The sequence below is a fragment of the Parasteatoda tepidariorum genome, chromosome 11 (assembly GCF_982258835.1).
Source record: "Parasteatoda tepidariorum strain Cologne lab strain chromosome 11, Ptep-v5.0, whole genome shotgun sequence".
Taxonomy (NCBI): Eukaryota; Metazoa; Arthropoda; class Arachnida; order Araneae; family Theridiidae; genus Parasteatoda; species Parasteatoda tepidariorum.
The window spans coordinates 62,952,096-62,971,535 of NC_141765.1; the positions used below are offsets into that span (position 1 = coordinate 62,952,096).

At 29.2% G+C, this 19,440-nt stretch overlaps 1 protein-coding gene across 1 annotated transcript in view; it reads left to right on the top strand.

The window, feature by feature from the left end:
* The window catches only part of LOC107456714 (serine hydroxymethyltransferase, mitochondrial), a 37,566-nt gene extending 28,298 nt beyond the window's left edge, over positions 1-9,268 (top strand). The window contains exons 11-13 of the mRNA XM_016074656.4: positions 5,834-5,989; positions 7,145-7,252; positions 8,524-9,268. Coding sequence (XP_015930142.1) covers positions 5,834-5,989; positions 7,145-7,252; positions 8,524-8,654 — 395 coding nt within the window. The 3' untranslated portion in view covers positions 8,655-9,268. The remainder of the gene's footprint in view (positions 1-5,833; positions 5,990-7,144; positions 7,253-8,523) is intronic.
* The last annotated feature ends 10,172 nt before the right edge of the window (positions 9,269-19,440 follow it).

Below are 19,440 nucleotides of genomic sequence, written 5' to 3' on the forward strand. Positions count from 1 at the left end.
ATTGGAGCGAACAGATAACGAAGTATCCCCTATTCTTTTCTCCAACCCCTTTAAAAATAACCAGTTGATTCCTCCTAATCAGCTCCAGTAGAAATGACAAGGCGAGGAGGTGGGGTACATCCCTCTTTTAATTATTTTCTTCTCTCTTTCTAAGCTCAGTCATATTGTGTTAGTTTCATTGAAGGAGAAGGCATTCTACCCACTAAAGTTCCACCCCAAAGATTGTGAAGGTGAAACTCGTTTCCGCTTTGCTCATCCCTTCTTGAGAATTTTTTTAGTGCGCACTTAGTTATTTCTTATTCCTGTTGTTATTGGTTTCATTATTATTAGTTTTTCCTCAAATTGTTAACTGTAAATTTTTAAATCTTTTTTTAAATGCTGATTAAGGATTCTAATATGCACGGTGTAGCGCCTCTGTAATTTGGGTCGGAGCAGCACGTTTGATAACTTTAAAAATTTTTTATCGATGCAGCTCTTTCACCAAAAAATACGGTAATTGCTTAACTAGTGGATGAAATGCCTTGATACAGAGATGATTCTGTACCGCAATCTGGAAGTTTCCCAAAATCAAAGGTTCAGAAGTTTCAAGAAATCATTGATCACTTATGTATAAAAATTCTTGTATAGTTTATTTAAAAATATTAGAACTAGAATTTATACTTGACATCTCTATCATTTGTAAAGATTTTTTCTGGTAGAATAATAAATGCGATTAGAGATAAAAGAAAACTTATACATAATTATTCTTTTAAATTATGCTGCACATAATTTATCTAGAATTTCATGTTTTGAAAATATCAATGATTTAAATTTATGAAGAAAATTTTTGGAAATGTGTCATTAATGATTTTACTCAAGAAGTTTTCGGGATTTTTGAGTTACGCTAACAATCACCTCTGCTTGATAGCTTTCTATTTACAAACATCTAACATGCAGTCACAATGTTTACCGTTAATGATCTCTTTTTGCACACTAAAGTATTTAGACTCAAATTATTTTTAGTAATCATTTTTGTACCAATGTTCCAAAAACAGAGCATGGACTTTGAGTTAGAATTTAATGAGCAATTAAAATTTGAATAATATTATTCATCATATGTTTAAAATTTACATCATAAAATATTTTTTTGTATTTTGTTTATTTCCATTTCCATAAAAGTTTGATTTTTTATGAATTTTAAAATCTAGATATAATTTGTAAATTTTTATCCTGCTTTTATTATAATTTTCTATTTTATTAAAGGACTACAATACTAACAAGATTTTAAAGGGATAATATAACCCTTTGTTAGGATCAAAATTTTTCTTTAAAATTTAAAAGTCAAAATATTAGTTTAAAATCATATATTCCATTTTTGGGGCGTTAGCGTTTTAATTGTTCTATTTTTAGATTTAAATTGATTCATATGTTGTGTGCATTTCAATCAGCTTATATTATGACTAGGACTGGGCGATATTAGAAATTATATATCGTGATATATCGTCAGTTTTGCATCGCGATATAGCGATGTATTGTGATATAGTATTTTTGAATTTCATTTACTTTAAGGCACAGAAAGTCAGATTTCTATCAAGACTTCATACGCATATTGATTTAAATCAATTTATAAATTTGAAAATATATATGTTTTGCTAAAGAAAGATATTAAATAAATTAACTAAGATGTACAAATCTTACTTAAAATATTTATTGAAAAAATGTGTGTAGATACAGAATGAAATATTTGCACTTCTTTATCGTTTATAAGGTATAAGCAGTCTTAATTTAAGTTAACCCCTAAAACACCCTTAATGAAAAAAAATATTGTTATTAAACAAAAGCTGATTTTAAAATTTCAAAATATATTTTAATTAAAATAAAAGTTAGATTGACTAAAAGCCGAAGTTTAAAATTAAAAATGTTCGAATTTTAAACTAAAAAGTAAACATAAGATTTGTAATAATTTCTTAAAATTTTCGTTCTCTGAAAGATTTCTCAGTTTAAAAATAAAAAGGGAATTTTATAAAGATATCTAGCTGAAATTATTGAAAGAAAATTTAAAAAATTAAAAAAAAAGCTTGTTAAGAAATTCATTATACACTTAAAACAAAGTGTTAAAAATATTTTTTTTTTTTTAAAAAAGAAACTTTTTTTAACAAATCAATATTTGGTTGTACTATTATGCGTAAATAATTACAGAATTATTAAGTTCGATCTTAAATGAAGAAGTAAACACAATTCAATTCAGTTCAAATTCTTAATGAAGAAGTAAACACAAGTTTTGTTATATTTTCTAAAAATGATCACGCAAATAACAAAAGATTTCTTAGTTTAAAAATAAAAAAATAAATAAAAGTGAAATTTATCAATATATTTACCTAACAGCATAGGAACAAAATTTAAAAAATAAGTTCGTTAAAAAATTATTTGTATGCTTAAAACAAAGAGCTAAATAAATTTTAGAAAAAAAATGCTTCTTAAACACTATTTTTATTATTATTTCATATAAATAATTAAATTAAATAATGACCGAATTATGAACGAAAAACAAAGTAAGGCAAAGTTTCTTAATTAAATTCTTAAAAATAAAAACAAGAGAATTGTGACATTCGGTAATATATTTAGCTAATTAACTAATAATATAAAACGAAAATTAAAAAAAAATAATGATTTTACTCTCTAATAAAACGAAGTAGTAATTGATAATAAAAAAAAAAAGAAATGAATAAAATTCGCAAACTTTTCAAATTCTTTTGAACAAATAAAGTTTATTGACTTATGTCCAAAAAATAAGTTTTGTTTTAACTTTATTTCTAAAAATAAAAACAACTCAAGATTTATAAATTTAAAATCAGTAATAGAAGCCCATTAAATTATTAGAAGTTTTATCCGAAAGGTTTTTAATAAATTAAAAGAAAGTAAAAAAATAACCTAACAAATTTATTTACTTTGTAATTTAATTCCTTATGGGTGCCTTAAATTAGATTTCCGATAATTTTCACATTTAAAAATATAAAAAAAGTTTTGTCAGAAAATAAATAAAAAACTTACCTAATTAATGAAGAAACTTTTCTTTATAAATTCTTTTCAATAATAGATTGCGTTCAGAACAAGGTTATGACGGCGATCACGAAGTTAATCCCATTGAAAATAATCTACAAGAAATGATTTCAAATCGCGAAGTTGCGAAAACGAACATGTGATATAACAATATAAGGTCTCAAAAGTGATTCTGATTCTACCGCTCATCAGTCAAGGCCGTCTCAACATAACGAAACAATATCGTCTTCCACAGCGCGAGTTGGCATCGGAACGTAAGAGAAAGTCCTTGCGTGTATCGCTATATCGTTATATCGTCTTCTTCACTCGACGGCTTAAATCAGATTTCTGATGCATCGCTTGGAATGAAAGTCGCTGTATCGGTTTGCCGATGTAGGCGTTAAATTGATATGTCGCGATATATCTATTTATAGCCCAGTCCTAATTATGACATTTATTCAAGATAACTAATGATGCTCTTATGCAAAAAAAAAAAAAAAAAAGTGATGTAGGCATTTAGGTTCAATTTCTTTTGATATGAATGTGTAGGTAGCTGATAATAGAGTGATAATGACGAAATACTTGGAAAGTAATGCAGGGTATGCACTGTTTAATACTCAGTGTTTTTTTCTTTTATTGAAATTCTAGCTATTCAAAAGAAATTCTTTGTGATAAGATGATGGCTTCCATAAGGCTATTATATTTTTTTGAGTTATCAGATAATGAAAGAGATTAATTTTAGGATCAAAGAAGTTTTTCAATGTGTCCCAACACTGGTATTATGTATATTCTTGCTATCAGTAATTCTTAATTTCTAATTCTTGAGATTTATTTTCCTTCTCTGATAACTTGTTACCCTGTTAGTTAAAGAAAATTGTCTTTTTTTTCTCATTTGCAAATTTATCTTGCTGTTAGCACAATGTCTAAGACATGTATAACAATACAACAAATAATGGCCTTGTTAGAAACATTTCCTGATTCAGATTTGGAAGATCTAGATATTTGTCTGCTAGAGCCCAAAGGACCAAGAGTTTTAATTGATTCGGAAAACATAGATGTAACTTGGACTGTTAATATGTCTATAGAACACTGTTTCTTAAAGTGATATTGGGGAAGATAAAGTGAAAAATTAAATTCTTGAGTCAAGTGCAAATAAAAAACGAAAAAGTGAAAGCTCGATTATAAAATAGAGTATGAAAGTGAAGTTTAATTAGACAAAAGAGAGAAAAAAAAATTTAAAAAAACATAAGTAGTTTTTTAAAAATGTCCTTAACGCAGGAATTTTGCTGCTTTTGACATATTTTAAAACTATTTCTTAAGAATATGTATATCTTGTCTATACATAATTTATTTCTCAAAATGATATTTTACATTCTCATGGTCTTCTAAGTGGATACCATTTTGTTCTAATCAAAGATATGTATTGGAACATAGCTGAAGCAATGATAACCATCGTCAATAAAGAAAGGTTCAGCCAAACACTCCAAAGAAACACTTTGAACATCACTAAAAATGCACTTAAAAAATATTTTGCGCAATTTTTTTTATTTTATTATTTTTAGTGAATTCATAAAATTACTTGTGGATTCATCACGTGTCAAGTTCTTTGATTTATCCTTTCTTTGGATTTTAAACTGTAAAAAAAAAGGAATGCAATTCCGAAAAAAATTCCAGGAATGAAAAAAAAGATCTTTAACTCTGTAATGAAATATTTCTTAAATTTACTATACTAAATCTCCAAAAATAAATGTGAATTGTATTTGAAATAAGCATGCTAAATATATTTAGTAAGCAAAACATTAAATTTTTTTAAACATTTCTTTATTGCTTTATGTTTGTCTAGAGATATGACTATACAGTTGGTTGTTCTCCGCAAACACTCTCCTGCTATTGTGAAAATTTTCTTTTCTTGACTAAAGGTCCTCTTGTATGAAAATGAAAATAAATCCACTTGTAATGGGGAAGAAATGATAACAACACAGCTAAATTCCACACCTCTATTAAAAGTGACTTATTCTCACATAGTAATAGTTGGTGCAAGAGTATGATTCCTCGAAAAGTTCCCACAATACCCTTATACCTGTGAATTGTACTACATTTAGTAATTTTAAAAAACCCTTGAATGTAGTGCCTTTGAAAACACTGCGAAAGCCTAGTAAATCATAAAAGCAAAAATCATTTTTTTATTTCTTTTTTTAATGAAATTTAAAAGTTGTGGAGACAGCAGTAATCTGAAGATAAGTCAAGATATAATAGACAGTTTATCCATTTCTTCATGCAATTCCACACCTGATGTATGTTTACTCATTTTAGTCTAAAATTTCTCATAAGGGCTTTCGTAATTGCTTCCTAAAAGATGTAATTGGTTTTCTTATTTTGGGGCTTATGACCATCTCAAAACATTATTTTGTTGTATGATGCTGGTTATGTCTGAAAAATACTTCTAATTCAAGTACATTTAAATACATATATTATATACATTTGAAAAATAATAAGTTCCTAGCTGAAGGAAAAAAGAAATTTGGTAAGATTACAAGTAACAGCAGCAGTTTAAAAAATTTCTTTCTATGAATTCTATTTAGAAAAATATGCATTAAAAATGTCTAAACTGTTTTATAGAATTTTGCAATTTTACTGTTAGTACAAGTCATTTTTATAAAAAATTTTCATTTATCGTTTTTAAGAGATAAGTTCTATTTGAATTACAAAATATGAGGTGAGGTATATAAGATTCAAATCTCTTAAAATGTGTAATTTATTTCTTAGATATTGAATTTTACATTATTATTGTAATATAATTACAAATTAATTTTAGGAGGAACTGATAATCACTTGTTACTTCTCGATCTAAGGCCCAAAGGCCTTGATGGTGCAAGGTTGGAATGTGTTATGAATGCAACAAATATCACTGCCAATAAAAATACTTGTCCTGGAGATAAATCAGCTCTTGTTCCTGGAGGAATTAGATTAGGTGATTCTCATTTTATTAAATATCATAAAAATATTTTCTTGCTTATATTAATATAAAAGCATCACCTGGAATTAAAGAACTCATGGATAGTTCTGATTTTAAGGGAAACTTTTCTCATATTCTTTTTTAATAAAATTAAGCTTCAGCAATCTTTAAATTTTTTGCTATGAAAAAAATATTCCTATTATGTTAAGCTTAGTATATATGTCTTTTGTTTTTAAAATATTTACTTGAACTGCATTTGTTTTGAATATATCATGATTCAATAAAGTTTCTTTTAATGTGTTAAATTCTTGAAAAGCATCACTTTCAAGAACAACACCCGCTTCAAAATAACTAGAATATATGGCCTGTATGCTCATTTAAATATATGATATATTTTGAGTGTCTTTTACTCTTTTTTTTTTTTTATTCATTTGTTGCCCCTGAGTAGAGATAAATTTGGGAGATAAGTTGAGTCTCCTTTGTGAAATCTGTATTATTGATTATGAACTTTCGATTTAACCAATTCTCTTCATTGTTCATACAAAGTTTGAGAAATAATTTAATAGTTTGTGTTTTCTCTGATTTGAATAATGCAATTGTTAACTATTTTTATGTGTAGGACAAGTTACCAGTAAGTTTCTAATCTGATACTTGAAATTTGTTCCTTCAGAACAGAACAAATTATCTTAAAAACAGTATTTTTTTCTTATTATAAAAGTTCTATATGACAGAAGGTTTTTAGATTGATTATTTTCAAAGATTTGTTAAGAGACTTAATAACATTGATTCAAATCATTCTTAGTATTGCTATTCTAAAAAAAAATAAGTTTTTTTCCTATATCTTTAATTTGTTGATGGTGCTCTACTTAACACCAAAAGCAAACATCTATTTTTGCTTGTTTGTTTCATATGTGCTATGTGTTCTACTTTATTTTTGCAGAATGCAGTATAAATAACTTTGTTTTTAAATTGAATTCAAACTCACTTCTAACTGACTTCAGTTGTATTCAAGCAACCCCAGCATTGAATATATTTCCTAATTATGATATTTTGTTTTTTATGTGTACTCTATTTTAACAATTTCTAAAACAAACTTTAAAATTTTGAGTTCAATATTGTTGAATGCTTTTTTATCTCTCTTTTTTAATAATAATGAAACAAAAAATTTAGGTGCCCCTGCATTAACATCACGCAACTTCAAAGAAAAAGATTTTGAACAAGTTGTTGAGTTTATACATAGAGCTGTTCTAATAGCATTAGAAGCAAAACCAAAAGCAGGTAAAACATCATTCTACTCTACTGACAGAGATATAGTGAGCATGACTTAATGAAAAAATTATTTTCAAAAGTCTTCTAATTTATGAGTAACAATTCATTTTCTTTGATTTGAGATAATTGTACTCTTTAAGTTTCTTTTTTCTATTTCTGAAATAATTTTTCAAGAATATTGTAATTTTTTATAATATTTTAGAGAAATTAAATAAAATATTTAATTTTTTGTAAAAATCTGCACAATATTTTCAAAATCATACAAACTTTTTTATACAAAAAATAAAATTTTGATCTCTAAGTAATACCTTAAGTGAAAAATTTTATTTTCTATATAAATTCCTAAAGTTCTGGAACTTAAATATTTAATACTTCTTTAGAAAATACTTGAATATAAGACAAAAAATGATAAATTTGGTATACTACAAATTGAATTTGTAAAGTAAATTTTACTTATAAATTAATACATCATAATTCGGTAAACACTTTATAAACTCATTTGTTAAATTATTCTAAGATATCTTTGTTTTTCTGATTTTTTTTTCAATAAATATAAATAATTTTTTACTTATTAAAATAATTTTGCATTGTTTCATAAATAAAATTATTTCAGAATTTCAATTGGGAATTTTTCATTTCAAATTAAATTGATAATTCAGTACATAGTATTAGCTCTTAATACTGTTTATGCACTATTTATAAAGATAATTTTGTAAAATAAAATAATTCTGAAAATTTACTTTGATTTATTTTGTTGAGAAATGAGAAAAATGTTTTCAGGTGCTCATAAGTTATGTTCTTTAATGCTGCTGGAAGTTTGAAAACTTTTTGACTTTTGTTAAACTTTTCAGTAATGTAATAATAACTTTGAAACATAAACTTTAAAGTCCTGTGATTGCAAATTTTCAGTGGAATTTAAAATATCTTAAATATTTTAAGAGGATACTATTAAGAGTATAAACTATATTTTTCTGCATAAAAAAAAATAGTTTTAAAATGTTTTTCAAATTCCTTCCTAAGATTTCATAAAAAAAATGGAACTTTTAATCATTACATTGAAACTAATTTAGAATATCATGAAAAAGAGTGTCAGTAGGAAAAAAGAAATGCTAAAATTCTAATTTGCGTTAATTAGAAGTGTTTGATCGTTATTAAAACATTTTTGAACTTTTGTAAATAGGTGTTTCAAAATCATGTTCACATCTTTTTATTTGCTGTGCTTTCTATTATATACTTCTTCATTGAAAGTTGTACTTTACTATTTTTTTTTCATAACTCAGGTAAAACTGTGAAAGAGTTCAAAGCATTTTTAGAAACTGATCAAGAAATAATGGAAAAAATGAAACTACTTCGTACAGATGTTGAAGCATTTGCATCCCAATTTCCAATGCCTGGTTTTCCCGAATATTGAAAAATGTATTTTTGGTGTCAGAATGTCAGCTGTTTTGTTTTTTCAATATGCCACTAAAAAATAAATTAAAGGGAAATAAGTTTTCTATTCTATTAAAGTTAAAAATATAGGTGCTTAATTCAGCTGAATTTGTTTCACTGCCAATGAAAGATTCAGGTTATATTTTCCCAAAAAATTTTCTTGATACTAAAAATCAGCTGCCCAATTAAAAACTATTTACTAATGGCTGATGATAGCAAAACTATTTTGTATGATCAACTTATCAAGTACAATGAACATAATAAGCTAATTAACAAAGAAAAAATACTTTTTTTTTTTTAATTTTTATTCAGTTTCACTATTAAGTAATTTACTTTACTTTCTTTGTTTCCATAAAAATTTTATAATTTGTTTCTTTATAATTCATTGAATATAAAATTTCTTTAATACAGGTATATTAAATCCGCACGTTTAGATCAGTAAAAAGTTATTTTTTAAATTGCTGTGCCATTTTCATGTTTTGAGTAAAAAATATTGTAAAAAATTATTAAGTCTCTTAATGCTTGGGAAAATTGACTGTTATTTATGCAGCTCTCCTGTGATACTTCTAAGTTAAATAAATATTTTTATTACAATTCAAGAAGTTCTGTGATTATTTTATACCGGTTATTTTTTAAATCAGTTTTCTAACTCACATATTTCTCAGAGTAATCAATGAGTTAACAAAAGCTACAGACTCACCTTCACATTCTTAATGCCACATTCATATTTAAACTTTAGTAGACTCTATAGGTAAATCATTGATTAGACAAAAATGTGCTGGTGTGAGGATTAAGTCATTTTTGGTAGTATGAAAAATATTTCCATGAAAATCTTATTTACATAAGCTTATTTCTCCTTTAACCCTAAATTTTGAGCTTCTAAGCATTCTTCAACATTTTAAGCTGTGTGTGTTCCTGCATTAAAATTCCGGTTTCCCTTATGTTTATCTATAGGAATGTAATTGTAGCAGAGAAATTTCAATATAATTTTGCCCAGGAGCTTAGAGGGTTATTGGGATAGAAAATAAAATTGACACTATTTGTTAAAAATCAGTCAGTTTTACTGTTTAATTTTTTTACTTTAAAATTAGAGAACAATCTGTGCAGTCTTTCTTAAGAAATTTAAAAAATATGGAAAGTTTCCAGTGACCTTTGTCCATATATTTTAGTTTAAAAGTATGTCAATTTTGAGTAACATTTATTTTATGGCATTTTTTTTTTTCGATTTTTAAAAGCAATGTGTATATCAGTGAATACTAAAGCATTGTCATAGTATTGCATTAAAATGTCTTAAGTAATTTTAAGTTAATTTCTAATTATTTTAGTTGTTATTCATTAATTACACATTTACCTTTTTTGAAAGTATAAATAAGCTTTAAATTTTTCAACTGTCGAACATGACTTGACATTCTTGATAAATATTTTATTGTGAATAAATTACGAGATGAACATTTTAGTTAAGTATATAAAATTTAATGAAAATTGGCTCACAACTTCCTGAGATATTTAGCTCTTAAAGTTGCATTTCCTGCATTAGCATGAAAAAATAGATGAGTGATCTAGATTCCAGTTAAGAAAAGGCACTACTTTAGCAAATTTTGCTCTGATATCTAAAAGCTTATCTTATAAACCAATTAAATTTCTTTAGAAGTAGAGAGCCTGATGACACTGTTTAAAGAATTTTTTTTGTACAATCTATGTAAAATATTTTCCTTGTTTTTGTCTTTTTAAAAAAAATGATTTGTGAAATAGATATTATGAAAAAAAAAGTATTCATAGTGATGTTATATAATGAAACTTACATTATTTTGACTCAATTAACACTTTTTGATTAGAAACCCCCAGTATGTTACTCTACCAATCTGCAGAATTTGTATATTTCAAAGTTGTCTAACCAAGTTTTTCTACCTTATTTAAAGCTAAGTTTCTTCATGTTTTTAAACTTCGGAACAGGTTTTTAGTTGCACATGCATTTTTAGGAAAAGGATTTATCAGCATTTGTTGAAGAAATTTATAATTTTAACGTTAAATATCGGTTGTAAATTTAAAAGAACATTTCTATAATTTAATCAGTATTATGGATCGTTTAATTTAACATAAACCATCAATGAATTTTACCTTATTTCAATGTTAAAATGTTTGATTGTTAATTTAAAAATATTTGAATGTTATTCTTAATTGAAAAAATTATTTTTCTTTTTTTCAATTGGTATACTTTATTCTGGACCCTTTCAGTCACTTATAATTCCATTAATTAAAGCTAATAAAATAAATCATTATTAAACAATTGTGATTTTCAGACGATAAAACTAAAATATTAAAAAAATATGGACGAAAAAAAGAAATGCAATTGTTTGTATGTTTACATTGTTAGAAAAACTCTACTTGAACAAATGAAAAATTCTGTCAGTTTCACAGAAGGACAATTTTTCTATGAATATAGTATCTCAATGGGAGTAATCTTGGTAATTTTGTTTCAAACATTAGATAAGACATTTAGCCTGTTTTGTATAATTTCTTTTGCTCACAATGCAATTTTTAATGTTTTCTTCTCTAATGTAATAAGCTCGTCTACATGAAACTAGAAGGGTGTGCATCATAAACTTAATTTGTCACACTCATTGTCATAAAAATTCGCACACCTTGAACGAGTTGTCCTGAGTTTCCACAGCTCAGCATAGTCCTTTTGAAAAATGACTTCTCTGAGGCTTGCCATGAGTAGCAACACAAATAGTTGAACTATGTCACAAACACATCACGGAACTGTTATGGCTCCATGGATCATTATTAGGGATGATTGTGTGCCACATGCGATTGCACCCAATGCTAACACACTTGAGCAGTGTGCATCTGTATAGTGTAGGCAGGATTGAGGCATTCTATACAGGGCCTTCATGCACATACCCAGTTATCATCATGTCCAATGATTGTACAAATATTTTATAGATATTTATGTGATTCATATTTATTTATCAAGTGTGCAAGATGCTACCAAAAATTAAAATGATGAATAACAAAATCTTTACAGTATCAAGTATTTACAAGAACAACATAAATAGGTCACTGTCTTTTGAAATAATCTAGTGTATATGTATGCAAAAGTGTAATACTTAGTGCCAAATTCATCATAGGCCTGTGAGGCTTTTGCCTAGGGCCTTCTCTAAATGAATCGGTGAGTGCAGAAACAACGTCAGTCACAAATTTCAAATTTTTCAGGAGGGAGAAAAAAAGGTAATAACTCCTCCAAATTTTAAAATATTTGAGAACTTTTTTTTCCTTTGTCATAACATGCTTTTATGTTGCTGTTATAAAAAAATTACCCAATTTCCACATAAATGAGGCTCAGGAGAATTAAAACTATGATTTTGACTAATGCTGTTTCTGCACTCAACTGTTTTTACAGACAGTAGGAAACTTGGAAAAAGATAACCATTCGTTAAAAGTTTGTATTTGTTATTAATTTTGTTACGATTTTAGTTAATAATATTAATTTTAATTAATTTCACAAAAAATTTACAAATGTATATTTTTCCATATTACATGCGAAATGAAGTAACAGTATTGCAAAGTCATAAGACAGGAATATAACAAACTGAAACGCTCTTAAAATAGATCATTCTCGACGATAGTATCATTGTCATGTTCAGTGGTTGGCCAGGTAAATAGTTCATCATAAAAAACTTTGAAGTTTTCAGGAATATGAACAATCATTTTCTGGATGTCTTTCATTTTCTTTATGTTGATCGGAACTTTCCCTGATGGGTTGGCTGCAATACTTGAAGGAAAATCAATATCGACGTTACGGAAAGCAGGTCTCAGCAGCTGATAGCTGTGCTTTTGTAATCCTTCAATGAAAATGTATGCTGTGATTACCCCCTTTTCTTCAGAGTTATAGCGGAACTCTTTATATCGGGTGGGAGCAAACTTGAATTTTGCTTCTTTTGGCACACTCCTCCCTCGGCTTTCTCTGGCTAGTGGGTTTTTTGTGTAATATTCCTTCCACCAACCATCAAAATCTTTTATGTCACTGGTGAGTAGCTTGGTGATGTGAAAGTTGTTACTGGACTGAGCACACAATTCTTCATATTCATCAGGTGTGTATATCCGATCATGTTTACGTATCATCCTCTTCATAGTACCAAAATCTCGATCGTTTGGAAGATATGAATGCCCTCGAACCGGAAAGTAATGGAAAATTTGTTCAAAACGTCCTGTATCTGTAAGAGCAAGGCAGAATCTTATCATGGTGTGATTTCGATTCTGTCCGCAGGTACCATCAGAAAAAAGGTACAGTTTTTTTGCACTTGATGGAATATTAGTGTCAATGTATTTCAGTAGCATGCTGCATATATCATTTGCTCCTTTATGGGCTACGCCTTCGTGGTACAGGAATATTTCAGATTTCCCAGTTTTTAGATTTTTTATTCCAAAACAGTTCACCCAAAGTTGCCTCAAGTAAAAAATATCCTGAACTGGGATCGCTGGAAGGGAGAGATTTTGCATGAAATCAAATGAAAGTGCAACGGTGTCTTCATGTTCCGCACACAACTTTGTGACCTTCTGAAGTTTATTGTAAAATTTCTTGGCTCTCCTTTTGTGAACAGTAAGCTCTGCACGAGCAGCCCTTTTAGCTGCATCACCAAGAGAGGAGCTCTTGATTTTTACATCACATTCTTCACATTTTATGCAGGTATCTACCTGCGGACGTCCAAACCTTAACGAAAAGTTATCATGAAAATAATTAAGATAAAACTCATATTTTACATCCAAATCAGGGTACTTTTCTTTAAGCAAGGAATGCATTTTTTTTTACATCAAGGCGGGCATCAAGATAACTGATATCTTTGGTGCCATAGTGTGTAGTCTTTGTTGGGAATGATGAAATATGTTCATGTATTTTAGAACAAACTTAGGCAGAAATTGTGTTCTTCTTGAGATTTTTACCGCGTTTATCATGAGGTGATTTCCCCTTAATCAGGAGATCAGTAAGCCTTCGAACTCTGCCCTCAGTAATGCCGTACAATGAAATAAACGCTTTTTTACATACGTTTTTCCTTTCTCCTCTGTATAGTAAGAAATATTTGAAACTAGCCGCTGTTCAGAACGAGGCCTACGGTGCTTAATGGCGTGTTTTTCGATCAGTTGTTGTAAGAAAATATCTTGCTCATCTTTTGATTGGAACTGATTCAAATTAGCAACAAATTCAGATTTTTCATCATCGCTAAAGTTAGTAAAGCATTGTAATTTACACTTACAAGCAGCACCTGTTGATCGAGATGGGATGAGATGCCCTTTCCAGTTGATGTGTTCAACCCCACGAACTTTAGATGTTCTAATCACGTTTCTTCGAAACTTCTCTTCATTCCTCCTCCTCTTCTTGGGAGCTGTTTCATTATCACTCTCACTGCTTCTGAGACTCACTGACATATTGCTAAAGACTGACAGTAGACGTTGGAAACTAACTTAGAACACGTTGAAACACTTGACTGAACTGACTTCGATACAACCCTCACCTCAAGGTTAAGGTGTTAATCACACGGCGCATGCTCGGCAAGGTACCTGACAAGACTGGTCACGTGATCTAGCGGTGGGTGCAGAAGCAACGTCAGTCACTGACTCATGTTATTTCTGCACTCAACACTCGAAACAAACGTCCTGTATTTACGGAACTACTCAACAGACTAACGTAGTTTTTGCACCCAACACGCATCTTGCCTTTCTACGCTTATTTTCATTGAAAACGAGTTTTCGGATTTTTTTGCCTGAAGTGGTTTCTGCTCTCACCGATTCAAATGTTAGAAGTATTTTTTGTTTGTTTTTCTTTAAGAATAATTGTTATTAGAATTATGAGTTAACAAAAATTTAAAGAAGCATAAGCTCATATTTACTAACTTAGATTAATTTAATGTTATGAATAATTTGAAATCATTTTGTAAAACAAATTACGACTAGTGGATGCCCTTAGCAGTCCTGTGCTTACAGCCCCCGGATTTCTAGATTAGGTCCTGGTAACACTTGTAGTTCTGCCATTAACATTCAATATAAATCAGACAATAGTTTGAAATGTGCTCAAACATATAAAATAGTTTTACAATAGTGAACATCTTTGTAAAATATTAAATATGCATTAGATATATGCATAAAATTATTAATGTACATCATTTGAGTATCAGTTTCAAGTATATCTGATATTGTAAATATCTCTAAAAATATTATCAAATAGGGCAATTACGTTTTAATTAGTATTTTTAAAAACGTTTTTACCCTGTCTCGTTACTTTAAAATACACTGGTTATCATAAATTAAGGAAAAATCACAAAAATAGCGATAACTCTTTCAAAAGTAAGCCAAACCGTGCAAAATTTGCATATGTTGTCCACTAAGAGTAGCTGAGTAAAATTGCAATATGCAAATTAGTGGCGCTGCACTCGGCTTACGTCATCTGCCTGGAGCATAAAAGTCCAAGTTTGAGAGAAAGCACAAAAATTTTACTGTGATTGCGACATTGAAAATCTGAGATAGCCAATTCGTAATAATGACCTCTAGGCATCATTTGCCTGAAGAACTACGATGGAGAGCCATCGGGAGACTAGAGGCAGGGCAGAGTCAATCAGAAGTGGCCAGATGGCTAAATGTGAGTCCATCTGTGGTTCATAGACTTTGGAGGCAATTTCAAACCACAGATTCGGCATCTAGGAGGTTCAGTCAAGGACGGCCAACTGTTACGACCAGTGCCGATGACCGATATTTGACATTAAGTGCACGCAGGAATAGAACCGCTACTCCGACACATCTTAGATCCTCTCTTGCTGCAGCCACCGGAAGGTTGGTGTCAACGTCAACTGTGCGCAGAAGGCTCCACGAAGGTGGTCTGTATGCGAGACGACCAGCCATTTGCGTGCCGCTCACATCACGCCATAGGAGAGACCGTTTGCAGTGGGCCCGACAACATGTCCACTGGACGTCAGATCAATGGAGGCCTGTTCTCTTTACGGATGAGTCCAGGTTTAGTCTAGAAAGTGACAGTAGACGTTATTTGATATGGAGAGAACCTGGGACCCGTTATCATCCATCAAACATCCGTGAAAGAGATGCATACGGAAGAGGCAGTGTCTGTGTTTGGGGAGGCATATCCTTAGGAGGGCGCACATACCTCCATGTCTTTCCAAGGGGAACCGTGAATGCTCAGGTTTATCGAGACAACATCCTTGATGCTTATGTGCGCCCATATGCCGGGGCAATTGGTGATTGCTTCCTGTTACAGGACGATAATGCAAGACCACACAGAGCTCGCATTGTTGATGATTATCTTCAACAGGAAACAATTACTCGCATGGAGTGGCCAGCTCGATCCCCGGACTTGAATCCTATCGAGCACGTTTGGGATGCTCTAGGGAGGCGTGTATCTGCCATCAATCCGCCCCCTCAGACCCTTGCCACGCTTGCAACTGCTTTACAAGAGCAATGGCTCTCACTTCCTATTGAACTGATAGACCGCATAATTGAAAGCATCACACATCGCTGTTTGTGCTGTATTGCTTCTAGAGGCAATCATATTCCATATTAAAGGTACTTTTTCTATTGCAAACCGATACTTCCAATTTGTTTATTTTATACATGTGCTAATTTCTATACTACTATTAATGTCTGATAATTTCTTTTTATGTTGTTTAATACCTTACTATGTGTTGTATATTGTGGGTAAGTTTCATAAAATTCCATGTGTAATTTCTTGAGTTATCGCGATTTTTGTGAATTTTCCTTAATTTATGATAACCAGTGTACTTAAAAAGTACTCAGTCTTTTGAGCAATCAATATTAGCTTAAGTAACAATTTAATATATGAAAATAATTTCTGTAAAGCACTGATTTGTAAACAAGTAAATATCATTAGAAAAAATAATAAAGCTATTTAGTGTTTAGAATTGTTAGTGGTTAAACTAGTTAGGGTTGCAAAAGTTTAAAAATACTTGCTATATAAATATTTTTAAAATACTATTGCCATGCCACAGTTGAAAATATTTAAAGACAAATAATTTTTCAGACACTGAATTTATTCAATTTTGGATCCACAAAAAACATTAAAGAAAACTATTGTAATTTAATTTTATTAAATACGAAGTTAAGTTTTTTTTTTAAATTCAAAAGTGCTATACACTTACTTAGTCTTAACTTTTTAAGACTAACTGACGCAATTATTTCTAGCACACAATGACTTTTTTATCTTAAGAATCATTAAAACTACATTTATAGTTTTGCACTTTTCGGAAAAGGATTTTTTTCTTTTATATTTCATACATACGTAATTGAAAGCAGGCAATTTTTTTTTGTACTTACCCCAACTTTAATTTTAAAAATTTGATTTTAATACCTTATTCTTCACAAAAACGTTATAAGAAATATCATTTTTGTTTTTCATACTGATAAGAAAACTTTTAATAAAAATCATTGATTTTATAGCCAAAAGCTTTCTGAGCACCCAGATATTGGAACAAAAGCTTTAAATGATACAGGTCATACTCCAAGTATTTTGTGATATTCTTAAGGGGTCTAAATTGTTTTTCTCATCAAAATTTTCGTTATTTTATTTATTTTTTTAAAAAAAAATATGTTATGAACTGTTTCATTTTCAGCAATTAAGCACCAAGTATAAAATAATACTCAATAAATTTTTAAAGTTACAGGAATAATACTTAAAACTGAAGATAACATATTTCCCTCATTTTGTCTATTAAATCGAGTATTTTGTTTAAAGTTTCAAAGTTTTTTTTCTTTAAATCTGTTTTTTTTTTTTTTTTTTTTTTTCAATTCACATTTTTTACTTCTGGTGTGCAGGATTATTCAACATCTAATAGATCTCTGAAATTAAAACTGGGTAATTGGTTTGAGTTAAGTATGTTCCTTAAATTCATATTAGCTCTTAAATACTAGAAAATGTTTCATATTTGTTTAGAGTCATAATAATTTATTTCTATAAAAATGCAAGAAGGTTATTTTTTCTTAATTTAAAAAATACTTTTTATTTTTCAATTTCTTTGAGTTAGTGTTGTTTTAAAAGTAGCATATTGACTGCATATAAAAAGTTGTTTCAAGACCGTTACAAATTTTATTTTGCATACAAGACATCATAGTATTTTTTTTTTGTTTTCAATTTTCAGCTCTAACGAAAATTAAATTCTAAAAGTTCTTTACATTATTTCACAAAATATTTGCATTTAAATATTGTTTGTGGTGTGTGCTTATGTGTAAAAAAACTCCAAGTTCGAAGTTAAATTTTAGACGGACAGAAGTTATAAAAAGAAAAAATATTTACATTGTAATGATACTGATGCTTGCTTTGTGAGTTCTGCATTGAAATTAAAACCACTTTAACCCCTTAAGGCTGTTTTTCGAAGGCTCCTTTGTTATATGAAATGTTTTTTTTTTTTTTTTTGCAAATAATATGCTATTTTTATAACTGCTGTGAGTTTGCAATTGTTTCTCATGACTGTTAGGTCAAGTTTAGCCTATCTAAAGCCACCAATGTCTACGCTTATTTTGAAAATGGTGCAAAACGTTACTATGGAACAAAGTTACAGTTTGGTGAAAATGAAATGTGTTTGTGGTTTAATTTTTAAAAACTTACTCCAATTCTGCATTACTTGGGCTCATAGAAATTGGCAACAACTGAGAATAAGGCAGTAATTTTGATAATAAACTAGGTGGGAACTAGAGAAACTTTTAAAATATTTAAGTTATTTGTCTGTTTTATAACCCAGATAATTCTTCACTGCAAGATTATATATATAGTTTAAAATCATCGCATTGCTTCATGTGCAAGGCTATGACTTTACTGATAAAACGGTAAACTGGGCTGGTAAAACTGACTTTTTTATTTCTCTTGGCGACAAAACTTCGAAAAACAGCGTTAAACAGCATACTTTCTCCAAAACAAGATTTATTAAAGCAAGGCAGCAAGTGCAAATAAAAATGTGCAACGAAATCTCAATAGTCGAAGATGATGATTAAAAACACTATGGTAAGGGCAAACTATGATTTCTATTAACTATGGCTCTGCAATACGAGTTATTATAATGACACGTTGCTTTCTCTTAATGGAATTAGATTCAGAAGGTGTATGATGTTAGATGGTAATTCATATTCTTTATTTTGACCATTTTTAAAGCAATATGAACTTCGAATTTACAATTTTTTAACATTGACGCCATTTAAGAAAATTATTTATTTACATTGTTTACCAACCAAACTGCGAAAGAATTAAAAACACAAATAAATAATAAAATTTTTACCAGCCTTTTAAAAAAAATTTTTTTTTCTTTACTTTCTTTATGAAATAAATGATGAAATGATATTTTGAAATCTGAAATTAAACTAAAAATTAATGTTTTATTTCTCTAAAATTCCAAAAATCTATCTGATATAAGATATTGAACAGATGTTCAGTGTTATTTGGATTCCTTCCATTCAGTTGCCGTTCAATTTCAACAACCGCAATTCCACTCCAAATGGTGGCAATGGTGGGTGTCAACCGTACCTAAGTTATGGATGGGTGATCGTGTAAAGCTAAGGGTGGTGGCGCTAGTGGTAAAATTGCTCTTTCAGGACTTCGGGTTACTGCTTCCGATATATTTTTACGCCGCAGATTGAAAAAACGCGCCATCATATTATTGCATCATATCTTTCGCTGTATTTCACACGTACCGAGTTCTTTCTTTCAGCCTTTAAACTTCAGCATTATCATATTAATATTATAATCATTAGAATAT